The sequence below is a fragment of the Agelaius phoeniceus genome, chromosome 1, assembly GCF_051311805.1.
Source record: "Agelaius phoeniceus isolate bAgePho1 chromosome 1, bAgePho1.hap1, whole genome shotgun sequence".
NCBI classification, from domain to species: domain Eukaryota; kingdom Metazoa; phylum Chordata; class Aves; order Passeriformes; family Icteridae; genus Agelaius; species Agelaius phoeniceus.
The window spans coordinates 149,659,986-149,672,842 of NC_135265.1; the positions used below are offsets into that span (position 1 = coordinate 149,659,986).

The window sequence follows — 12,857 nt, forward strand, 5'->3', positions numbered from 1 at the left end:
AGTGCAGAAGAAATCACATAACAAGCAGACTGGCTTGGAATATGCCCCATCAGTTAAACTCATTTTCAGATGTTATACACATCTTTCAAAATTTCTTGGTAATTGCTGTCCCATCATTAATATCACATTTGAACAGGACAGCAAAATGTTCTTACCCAAATAGGCTGGTTTTTTAATGGTTTTCTAATTCCTTTCCTTTTTACCACATTCTGAGTAAGGGAATTGCCTGCTGACTTTCCCAGGATTACCAGGAAGCCTTCTTTTTTTCTTTTTTTCTTTCTTTTTAATTAAAGGGATACTCCCTAACTGCTTCTTTACCAGCCCATACTGAACTCAGTTCTAGACCTCTCCTCTGCATACTTAGTGGTAAATCTTTCTCCATTCACTCAGAGATAATCTCTTCATACAGACAATACCAGTCTCTGGATATCCTTACATCCCTGCCAGAGATGTCTCTGGCATCAGTGAAGGCAGAGGGATCCACAAAGGATGTTAATCTAGTTCTACAATAAAGATAAACCCCGTTCTTCTTTTTTCTGTTTCATTTTTTCATGAGTGTTTTCCTGATTTCAGCACATCAAGTCCTAGCTGCCTTAATGTCCCACCAGGACTTTTCTAAATACAAGCTAAGGAAAGATCATTCCCTCTCATCAGAAACAGCCTTTTTCTTCTCCTACCCCAACTCTTACACTTAGTCCATATCAAAGACACTCAGCTACTCAATACTGAAAGTTCATTTGCTTTTATAACTGGCCCAGGCTCTATGTACCAAAGGCCACTTGGAATCAACAACCGTCAGAAACCACACAGTTTTGTCAGAGTATTGCTCTGTCTGATGCACTTGAGGCAATGCTTTCTTTCATTGCCTCAAGTCCTGGTCTTCACACTTCACAATCTCCCAGAATCGTGGCAGAGCATCTCCTCATTGGAACCTGTCACATGCCTTCTTCAAAAATCTTCGCTTTTAAAAACTTCTTAAAAAAAATGTATTTAAGAACATCTCAGTGAGATCCTCCCAACCTGCATTTCTACTTCTCATGCAGTAATGCTACAAAGTCTGGGAAAGCTGAAAAAAAATTCTTACTGAAGTGCCAGGCAATCCTGGAAGTCCTGGTTCACCCTGCAGGGAAACAAGACAGAAATGAAAAAACATACATAGAACACAACATGGCACAATACACAACAGTGCAAAATAAAAGCAACATCCTGAGCATATTTTCTAATGGTTATTGTACATTCTTATTTTCAATAACCATCTCATAATTAATAGATCTGGACATATGATCGCAATTAACTCTGTTTTCTCTGCTCTGCAGATGAACACATGCAGGAACTGGTTGTGGACTGTGTTACTGTCATGTTTTACATACATTTTAATGACATTCACTTACTTTAAATGAACGATGCATTGGATGCACAATAGCATTAGATTTGTGCTTCAAAAAATCTTGTGTTTGCTCTGTACACTTACCACACAAACAGTTTGATGCTTAGATCCCTAAGACCCCCAAGGAGATGGATATTAAGGAGGTCAAAACACTTTTATTTGTTAGTAACTAAAATAACTGCAGAAAAAGTGAGAAATGGTACCATTTCCCCTAAGTCATTTTCTAGAGCAATTCACACCATAGTGGTTGTGGGACACTGGGATGCTACACCCTCTTCCCATGATTTATTGCCATCTAGGCTATCAATTTGTTCCAGTTCATTTTTCTCCAGCAATGTCCACCATTTATTATGCTTCAAGATTGTGCATACAGAAAGTTTATCCTTTACTTTAGGCACAGACTGGTGTTACATTTATCACATAGCTTCCCTCCACACTCTATTTATTCATTACTCATGTAGGTCTCTGAATGACCCAGCATATATTTCATATATTTTCTCTTAAGTTCAATTACTCTTTGTAATTTATTCAGAGCATCATAGAGTGGTTTAAGTTGGAATGAATCTTAAAGATAGAATCACTGAAACATTAGGGTTGAAAAGACTTTCAAGGCCATTGAGCTTAACCTTTGACTGAACACCACCATGGCAGCAAGACCAGAGCACTGAGTGCCACATCCAGTTGTTCATGGAACACTTCCAGAGATGCTGACTCCACCACCTCCCTGGGCAGAACCTTGCAATGCCTGACAAACCTTTCAGTCAACAAATTCTTTCTGCTGTCCAACATGAATGTTCCTTGGCATAGCTTGAGGCAATTTTCGCTTGTCCTGTCGCTGGTTTTCTGGGAATAGAGACCAGTCCCAACCCGGCTACAGCCACTTGCCAGAGAGTTGTAATGAGCAGTAAGATCCCCCCTCAGCCTACTTTTCCCCAGAATACACCCAGCTCCCACAGCAATTCTTCATAGGATTTACCCTTTAGACCCTTCATCAATTGCACTGCCCTTCTCTGGCAACAGTCTTGGCACCTCAACCCATTTCTTTTCATGAGGTGCCCAGAACTGAATGAAGATTTCTACCCAGTGCCCAGCACAGAGGGACAGTCACCGCCCTGGTCCTGCTGGCCACAGAAGGCCAGAAGGCCGCTGGCCTCTTTGCCCACCTGGGCACATGCCAGCTCATGGTCAGCCTCTGTCTGCCAGCATCTCCAGGGCCTTTCCCACTGGACAGATTTCCAGCCACTCTGCCCCAGCCTGGGGCACTGCAGGGGCTTGCTGTGACACAAGGGTAGGACCCAGGCCTGGCTCATCTTGAACCTCATCCTGCTGGCCTCACACCATCCATCCAGCTTGTGAACATCCCCTCAACAGAGCCTTCCAAACCTCCAGTACATTGACATTCCCACTCAACTTGGTGTCGTCACAAATTTACTACTGAAGGTACCCTCAGTGCCTTTGTCCAAATCAGAAGGACAGACACTGAACAGGACTGGGCCCAGGGGACACCACTAGTGACCAAAAACCACCTGAATGTGGCACCATTCGCAGCCACTCTCTGGGCCCAGCCATCCAAACAGTTCTTAACCCAAGCAAAGAGTGCCCCTGCACAAGCCCTGGGCTGATGGCTTTTCCAGGACTCTGCTGTGGGAGATGGAGTCAAAGGCTTTGCTCAAGCCCAGGGAGACTCCATGCACAGCATTTCCCTCAGGCCTGAGATGGGTCAGTTGCTCCTCAAAGGACATCATGTTGTTCAGGCAGGACCTGCCTTTCCCAAACCCACACTGGCTGGGCCTGATCCCTCAGTTGTCCTCTCTGGGCCCTGTGATCCCCCTCACAATGATCTGCTCCAGAACCTTGCCTTGGCTGGCAGGACTGGAGTTCCCCTCAACGTCCCTGCAGTCCTTCTTAGGCATGGGTGTCACACTGGCACCTCCAGCCATGTGGGACCTCACGACTGGCTAGGACTGATAATAAAGGATGGAGAGTGGCTTAGCAAGCTCTTCTGCCAACTCCATCAGCAAACAGGGGTGACTCCCAGCCAATCCCATAGACTTGTCAGTATCTCAGTGGCTCTTTAGGTCACTAATGACTTCCAACAGGATTACAGGGGCTCTCATCTCCTCCTCAACCCTGTCTGCTGGCTCAGGGAGCTGCTTGTCCTCTGAAGAATTCACCTGCCCATAGAAGACTGAGGCATATTCCGACCCCACACCCAATAAAGAATGGAGATTTTCCTTGGCCCTACTTTGTTGTTAATTTTTGTAAACAAACACTTTTAATTGTCTTTTACAGTAATGGCCAGATGAAGTGCTAACAGAGCTTTTGCTTTCCTTATTATCTTTTGACATGAGGTGGAGGCCAAAGGGTGGAACATATGGTGGGCTGGGTGGGAAAAGCAGGGCACAGGCCTTCTTTGGGGATGTTTAAGAGAGAGAAACAAGCAAGTTAAGAGAGCAGTAAGTAAGTTAAGAGAGCAGCAGATCATTGGGGGAGGAAAAAGCATAGCCAAAGTAGAAGGGTAAAGGGCTAAACAAGACCTTTGTGACAAGGGGTGTCTACATGTCAACACCTCTGTCTACAATGGGTGTCCCCAAGATTCTTGGACAGGGGCATGTCCATGAAAATTACCAGGCCCCTGAGAAAAGGGGTGGACATACCCACCAGGCCTTGGTGATCCCCGGTTGTATCATGCCCAGAGAGCTCTTGTAGGGCCAAACGCCTCATGTTGTCACTCTCAGGAGAGCAGCTCTCTGAGGAGGCAGCAGTTCTCTCATGAGGCAGCAGCGCCTCAGGAGGAAGCAGCTCTCCCGAGTGATCCTGGCCAGTGCTCCTCAGAGCACTGCCAAGATGTCCAAGAGAAAGGAAGCGAATGCCCTCTGCCAGTCCCGTGAGGGGCAGCCACTGCTGTCCAAGCAGCAACAGGTGAGGGACGGCAATGGAGGGAAAGGCTGCAGTGGGACCTGGGGGAGGGCTGGGGGCAGAGAGCAGCAGCCAGGCCTGGCTCCAGGCCTTGCTCTGGGGAGGAGCCTGTGCCAGGATGGCCTGGGCGAGGGAATGGCCCAGAGACAGCGAGCGCAGCTGGGAACCCAGCCCGGCCTGGCTGCTGTGGTCAGCACCTGCCGTGAGACAAGGGCCGTGAAAGCATTTGGGGGGACAGAGTGTCCACACAGCTGCCTCCACCAGATAGCTCCTCCTGCTTCCCACAGGCGACTTACAGGCAGCCACAAGCAGCTCTGCAGGTCACCTGGACAACCATCACGTCCCTCCACAGGGACAAACCGCTCCCCAGACCAGTCAACGCAGGGACCCTCCCAGGACATGAAATACAGGAGGGCAGTCTGGAGGGTGGGCACTCAGTGCCCCTCAGTGGCACAGTCACACGGCCACCAAGATTGTCCGTGTCAGACTTGCCGCCTCTCCATGGCCCTCCATTGATGGTGACACCTCCGTGGCAGCTCAGCCCTCAGCTGCCAAGAGCAGCCTTGGCAAGGGTCAAGCTGCCCCCTCTGCCAGCAGCCCCAGCAGCCTCTGGGTCTTCTCCCAGAGGCAGAGCACAGTCCACAGGCCACGTAGCCAGCAGCCACCGAGACCTAGTGCCACCTTCTCCATGGGGCACTAGGGCTGCTTGCGGGGCCAGGGAAACACCTTCCCTGGACAGCTCAGCTGAAAGGCTCTGGCGAGGGTCAGCAGCACGGCAGGGCCATGCCTGCCACCCCTGCGATGGGCAGGTGGCACGCTGCTCCAAGCAGGGACCCAGCCTGCCTGGAAGCACATGGAGCACAGCGAGACAGAGGGGCTCACTGAGCTGCAGGAAAAGCACAGTGGCAAAACCTGTGGGTACCCATTTAGAGGCCTTGCCCTGTGCCTGTGTGAAGAAAGGTACATCATGTCGACCTGGACCCAGAAGCGGTCAAGTGTCTGCCAAGAGGCAAATGCAGAGACCCAGGTGATGCCCAGCGCTCTTGGCTTGACCAAAGATGCCACAGAAGAGACAGGAAACTCCTCTGAGTTCCTGTCTCTGGCCCAGTTGGCAGAGCAGCCGTCTGTCTCTGACAACTTGCAGCCCTGGGACAGTTTTCCAAAAGAGCCAGAGGAAAAGTGGCAGGAGAAAGAACTCCCAGAAACAGAGGCTGCAGGAGACAGGGACAGCAATCCTCAGAGCACATCCCTTGCCCTCTTGGAAGAGAAACAGGCAGGAGCTTCTGCCCCAGACAAAGATCCCTGGGATGAGGGGCACAACAAACTTTTGCCATCACCAGCGCCTGAGGAATGCTCAGACTTCTCAGCTTCTCCCTCATCTGGAAGCCCCTGTGAGGACAGGGAAACTCATCCGCTGCCTGAGCAAACTGCACGTGGCAAGCTGATGTGCACAGGGCCTGAGGATGCTTCAAAGCATCTTCTGAATATCGAGGCAGAGGAGCTGGAAAAGTTGGAGGATGACATCCTCTCCTCCCTGGATGCAGAAAGCCCCTGGGTCCAGCACAGCCTTTGCAGCTGGACCAAAGACTGTACAGGAGAGACCAAAAACAACGCACAGCTCGTGCCTCCCGACCTGTTTGAAGAGCTGTGGTCTCTCTTTAACAACGAGGATGCGCCGTCCAAGGACACTCGGCTAGACCAGCTGGTGGCAAAGTGGGAGGAAGAAAAGCTCCCTGACAGAGACACTGCAGGAGAGGGGGACAGTGAGCCAGAGAGCGAGTTGTCCCTCCCACTGCAAGAGGAGGGAGCAGAACCAGCAGCTTCTCCCCTGGACGGGGATCCCTGTGAGGAGGGGCACAGTGAGCCTCTTCCTACGGCACTGCCCAAGGACACAAATATGTCTGCGGTTTGTGTCGCGACTGCCGATGCTGCGGACGAGGCCGAGGCAGCAGGCACGGAGGCTGGCTCTGCCCAGGCCGCCCCTCCCCAGGAAAAGCCCTGCGGGGATGAGCTGCCGGCAGGAGCTTGCCCAGTGCCTGCCCAGCCCCTCACACCCTTTGTTCCTGCTTGCCCCGCTGGCATAGCCACAGTCCCGCAGCCTCCGGCCCCACGGCCATGGCGCTCCTTGGCCAGGACGGCCCGGCGGGCTCTGCGCCGCCTTTTCTCCTTCAGCTGCCTCGGGGCAGCCAGAGGGGTGAGCCCGGGGCCAGCAGCAGGCGGATTCCCAGTGATGACTGCTCACCCTTAGGCAACCACTTGCCAAAGGTAGGTCCTGTGGCCAGCCCAAATCCCTCAGCCCCACGCCAGCAGCAAGGCAGCCTGGTCGAGGAGAGCCGGCTGAGAATGGAAGTGCTGCCTCGTAGAATCCCGCAGATGCTGTCCTTAGGGCCGGGGGGTATCCCCATCCGAATGCAAGCCTGCATTCGGAGCTGAGAAATGCTCCTTGAGCCTCAGCATTGCAGGCAAAGGAAAGCACCCCAATCCTTCTTTCGCGTGGCAAATAGGAAAACGCCTCCCTGATAACCACAACAAGGACTGGAGAAAGGTGTGAACCCTGAAAGAATGACCTGGAGCCCTCATCTCCACAAGAACCACAGAGACCTCCAGCCCAGACAAGCACATGGTAAGGAAAGACTGACATGATACTGCTGGAACCAAGCATCTTGGACTGCCTTCTGCTCCATCTTTCTCCCATTTCCTCTGCCCCCACTTTCCTTCTCACACATTTCTTTATTCCTTTCTATCTCTCTTCCTCCCATTTATTGTTAAATAAAATCCCTGCTGTGGACTTTGGTAGATAGATGGTCTCATTGGCACCTTAAGTCCAACATAAGGATCTTTCCCTAATTGCATCTCAATAAGGGCACACATCTACACACAGCACTCGAGGTGTGGCCTCCCCAGTGCCCAGCACAGAGGGACAGTCACCACCCTGGTCCTGCTGGCCACACCAGTGCTGACACAGAATTCCAGGAGACCACTGGCCTTCTTCCCCACCTGGGCACTTGCCAGCTCAAGTCCAGCTTCTGTTGGCCAGCGTCCCCAGGGCCTTTCCCACTGGGCAGATTTCCAGCCACAATGTCCCCAGGCTGGGGCACTGCAGGGGCTTGTTGGAACATGAAGGCAGGACCCAGGCCTGGCTCTTCTGGAAACTCAGCATCACAGCATCTGTCCAGCCTATCCACATGCCTCCCACAGAGCCTCCTACCCTCCAGCATGTTGACACTCCCACCCAGCTTGGTGTTGTCACAAATTTACTACTGAAAGTACCCTCAATGCCCTTGTCCACATCTGCAGGACAGACACTGAACAGGACTGGGCCCAGGGGACACCATTAGTGACTGTATGCAAACTCGATACAGCTCCATTCCCAGCCACTCTCTGGACCCGGCCATCCTGACAGTTCCTGACCCAGCAAACACTGCCCCTGCACAAGGCCTGGGCTGACGGCTTTTCCAGGACTCTGCCGTGGGAGATGGAGTCAAGGGTTTTGCTCAAGTCCAGGGAGACTCCATGCCCCGCTTTTCCCTCAGGCCTGAGGTGGCTCATCCAGGGCCCAAGGGATATCAGGTTGCTCAGGCAGGACCTGCCTTTCCTAAACCCAAACTCCCTGGGCCTGATCCCTCAGCTGCCCTCTCTGGGCCCTGTGATCCCCCTCACCATGATCTATCTGCTCCAGAACCTTGCTGGGCCCCGAGGCCAGGCTGACAGGCCTGCAGTTCCCCACAGCCTCCCTGTGGCCCTTCTGGGCCTGGATGTCACACTGCCACCTCCAGGCATCTGGGACCTCCCCAGCTGGCAGGGAATGATGACAATGAGGGATGGCAGAGTGGCTTAGTGAGCTCTTCCATGGGCTCCCTCAGCATCTCTGGGGGACTCTGGGCCAGGCCCACACACTTGGCAGTGTCCAAGTGGCTGCACAGGTCACTGACGACTTCCTCTGGGATTGCAGGGGGGCTGCTCTGCTCCCTGCCCCTGTGTGCCAGCTCAGGGGACTGCTTGTCCTCAGGATAACCCATCTGACTGTTGAAGGCTGAGGCAAAGAAGGCATTCCATGCCTGAGCCTTTCCTCGTCCCTTGTGACCATATTCCCCTCATCCCAACATCGATTAAGGAAGGGTGATGTTCCTTGGTGCTCCTCTGTTCCTCGTCTTTTTTAACAAAGACCTTTTGTTCTCTGTGAAGGTAATGGCCAGATGAAATTCAAACAGGTTTTTGCCATTCTGATGACCTTTCTACCTGGGATCAGGGCAGGGACACGTGAGGGCCTGGGTGGGAATCACACTTTGGCACAGCACAGGGCTTCCTTGGGCATGTTTAGGGGAAGAACACACAAGGTGGGACAAGAGACAGCTGCAGGTCTATGAGAGAAGAACAAGTGTAGGCAAATTGAGGGACAACGGCCTAAACAAGGCCTCTGTGACCAGGGACCTGTTCTGTCCTCCATTTTTCTGCATGGAAACCACCAGGCCTCTGGGACCATGGGCGGCCATGCCCACCAGGCCTTTGTGACCCACGGTGACATCGTGCCCAGAGACCATTGTGATGCAGGTCCATGTCATGGCACTTGGGGCTATAAATACCCTGCAGTGGCCACTCCCAGCAGAGCAGCTCTCTGAGGAGGCAGCAGCTTCTCTGGAGGCAGCAGCTTCTCAGGACACAGCAGCTCACCTTGGTGATTCTGGCCAGTGTCTGGCACAGCAGCCTGAAGATGTGGAAGCAGCAGGAGGCGAATGCCCACGGCCAGCCCCGGCAGGGGCAGCCACTGCTGCACCAAGGCCTTGGGCCAGCAGCAAGGCAGGGCCGTGGCCTGCCACCCGTGCAAGCCGCACGTGCTGTGCCGCTCTGTACTGCGACCCAGCCGGCTTGGAAGCACCTGGGGCACTCTGAGACAGACGTGCTCATCAAGGTGCAGGCAGGGCATGGGGACAACACCTGCAGGGAACTGTTCACAGGCCTGGGCCCATATATGTGGGGGAAGAGGTCTACCCTGAGAGCCTCCAGGTGGGTAAGTGCCCACCAGGAGGCACAGGGAATTTGGTGGCCAGCCAAGCAAAGAGCATGGCACAAGCGGCTGTGCCCAAAGGATGAGGCGACTTTGGTGGATCGTTTGCATAAGAAGAGGGAGGAGCTGGGCAGGTTGGAAGACAAAGTCCATGCAGAGATGTTTAGAGCCACCTTCTCCTCCCTGTACAACAAAGAAAGTCCCATGACGTCCAGGAGCATCCTCAGGGATCCACCAAGCCCCATCCTGGAGCCAACTGCAGGCCATTGCGAGAGGCACAGCACATCCTGTGTGACAAAAGATGCCACACGAGAGACACCGAAGCACTCAGAGCTTGTGTCTCTTGACCAGTTGTTGGCAGAGCTATGCCCTGTCTCTGATGACTCTCTGTCCTCTGACGCTCCTGTCAAGGAGCTCCCCGAAAACTGGGAGCCAGAAGAGCACCTGCACACAGAAGCAGAAGGACAGAGGGACAGAGAGCCAGAGAGTGCCTTGTTTCTCCCACCACTGCAAGACAAAGAAGGATGTGTCCTCAGGGACACATCAAGTGTCAGCCCGGGACTTGCTGCAGGTTCCCAGGGGCTGTGCAGCACTTCGGGAGTGACCAAAGACTCAGCAGAAGAGACAGAAAACAACACAGAGACGGCACCTCCTGACCGCTTGGTGCACCTGCGCTCGGCTGCTGACAATGAGCCATCCTGTGATGCTCTTCTAAACGAGCTCCTGGAAAAGCGGGAGAGAGGAAAGCTCCTTGGCAGAGCTGGGCCAGGAGAGTGGGACAGCGAGGCAGAGAGCTCGTTGTCTCTCACACCGGGAGATGACGAAGAGCCAGAACATTCTACATTGGACAGCGATCCCGACAGCAATGGGCACAGCGAGCCTCTCCCCAGGGAACTGCCCCAAGAGCCAAAGGGGTTTGTGGGCTGCCCCTCGCCTTCCGAGGCTGCGGACGAGGCCGAGGCAGCAGGCATGGAGGCTGGCCGTGCCCAGGCCGCCCCTCCCCAGGAAAAGCCCTGCGGGGATGAGCCGCCGGCAGGAGCTTGCCCGGTGCCTGTGCAGCCCCTGGCACGCAGCGTTCCTGCTTGCCCCGCTGGCAGCGCAGCCGTCCCGCAGCCCCCGGCCCCACGGCCACGGCGCTCCATGGCCAAGAGGGCCCGGCGGGCTCTGCGCCGCCTTTTCTCCTTCAGCTGCCTCAGGGGGCAGCCAGAGGAGTGAGCCTGGGGCCAGCAGCAGGACCATGGCCAAAGATGCCGGGGCTCACCCTGGGGACACCCAGCTCCCAGGGGCAGCGGCAGGTCCCAGAGTGAACGGCTCCAGGGAGATGAAGACTCGGGATGCATGGATGGATGGGTGGATGGTGGCCAAGGCAACCACTTGCCAAAGGTAGGCCCTGCTGCCGGCCACAGCCCCTCACCCCAAGCCAACAGCAAGGCAGCCTGGTCAGGGAGATCCAGCTGAGGAAGGATGACAGCACTGCCTCGTAGAATCCCTGAGGAGCTGAATTTAGGCCTGGCCTGCATTTTCAGGGGGCATCCCAACCCTGCCCCAAGCTAGGCTTAGGACTTGAGAAATGCTCCTTGGGCCTCAGCATTGCAGATAAATAAAGGCAAACCTGTTCTCTCTTCACATGAGAAATAGCAAAGTGCCTCCCTGGATACCAACAACAACAACTGGAGAAAGGTGTTAACTCCGCTTGAACGATTCGGGCATCCTCACCTCTAGAGGAAACACTGTGAATCCAGTGCAGAGAAACACAGGGTGAGGGAAGACCAACAAGTTGCTACTGGAGCCCAGCCCCTTGCACTGCTGTTTGTTTAATCTCTTCCTCACCTCACCCTAGCCCTGCTCTTCCCCATGCCTCAACACTCCAACTCTTCCCCACCCCCCTGCCAGAACTTCCCAAGCACAACCCCTCCATTCTCCCACCCCAACCACCCTGCATTCCCCCTCTCTCCTTCTCACCCTCCTCATTCCCATCCCCACATTTACAGTGAACTAAATCTCTGTTGTTGATTTTGATAGATGGTCCTCTTGGCAACTTAGTTCAGGCAGAGGCATCTCTCACTAATCTCATCTCCACAGGGCCACACATCTGCTCACAACACCCAAGGTGTGGCCTCCCCAGTGCCCAGCACAGAGGGACAGTCACTGCCCTGGTCCTGCTGGCCACACCAGTGCTGACACAGAAGGCCAGGAGACCACGGGCCTCCCTACCCAGCTGGGCCCACACTGGCTCAGGTTTGGCTTCTGTCAGCCAGCACCCCAAGTCCTTTTCTACTGGGCAGATTTCCAGTCACTCTGCCCCCAGCCTGGGCCACTGCAGGGGCTTTTTGGGACACAAGGGCAGTGTGGGTAAATATCGCGAGGTCTCGAGATATCGCGAGGTCACACAGAACCCCTCCCCTTTTACTGTTACTGACCATTACCCCCTGTTATAAACAACTCTGACTAACCCTTAATAAAGGCCAGTTACTGTCCACCACACCATTGGTGTATGCATGTGCTTGGCCCGTGTGGCAGAGGCACCGCCACTGAACCGTCCTCGACCCGGGACGCCACGCCCCAAGTGGCAGCAACAGGGCAGGACCCAGGCCTTGCTCTTCTTGAACCTCACACCACTGGCCTCACAGCACCCAGCCAGCCTCTAGAGCCTTGTCACCCTCCAGCACATTGACACTCCCACCCAACTTGGTCTCATCACAATTTTACTGCTGAGGGTACCCTCTATGCCCTTGTCCACATCCACAGGACAGACACTGAACAGAACTGCGCCCAGGGGACACTGCTAGTGACCAGGCAACACTGGATGTGACAGCATTCCCCATCACTCTCTGGGGACGGCCATCCTGACAGTTCCTAACCCAGCAAACACTGCCCCTGCACAAGGCCTGGGCTGATGGCTTTTGCAGGACTCTGCTGTGGGAGATGGAGTCAAAGGCTTTGCTTGAGTCCAGGGAGACTCCATGCACAGCATTTCCCTCAGCCCTGAGGCAAGTCACTTGCTGCTCAAAGGACATCATGTTGCTCAGGCAGGACCTGCCTTTCCAAACCCACACTGACTGGACCTGATCCCTCAGCTGCCCTCTCTGGGCCGTGTGATCCCCCTCACAATGACCTGCACTCGAACCATGCTGGTCCCTGAGGTCAGGCTAGCAGGCCTGCAGTTCCCTGCATCCTCGCTGTGGCCCTTCTTGGGCATGGATGTCATATTGGCACCTCCAGTCAAGTGGGACCCTGGCGACTGATCAGGATTGATAATAAAGGATGGAGAGCAGCTTAGCGACCTCATCTGCAGCTCCCTGAGCACCCTTGGGGGACTCCCAGCCAGTGCCACAGACTTGTCAGTGTCTCAGTGGCTCTACAGATCACTAATGACTTCCTGTAGAATTACAGGGGGTCTGGTCAGCTCCCTGTTCCTTGTCTGCCAGCTCAGGGGGCTGCTTGTCTTCAGCACAACCGGTCTGTTACTGAAGGTTGAGGCAAAGAAGGCATTAGGTAGGGAAAACTTTTCCTCATCCTTTGTGACAATATTCCCCCCTGGATCAA

The 12,857-nt window shown here is 54.1% G+C and overlaps 1 protein-coding gene across 2 annotated transcripts in view; it reads right to left on the reverse strand.

Moving 5' to 3' along the window:
• COL22A1 (collagen type XXII alpha 1 chain) overlaps positions 1-12,857 on the reverse strand; it is a 245,023-nt gene that overhangs the window by 94,971 nt on the left and 137,195 nt on the right. For both annotated transcript variants that reach the window (XM_077189317.1, XM_077189328.1), the window contains one exon: positions 1,085-1,120. In XM_077189317.1, the coding sequence (XP_077045432.1) occupies positions 1,085-1,120 (36 nt within the window). The remainder of the gene's footprint in view (positions 1-1,084; positions 1,121-12,857) is intronic.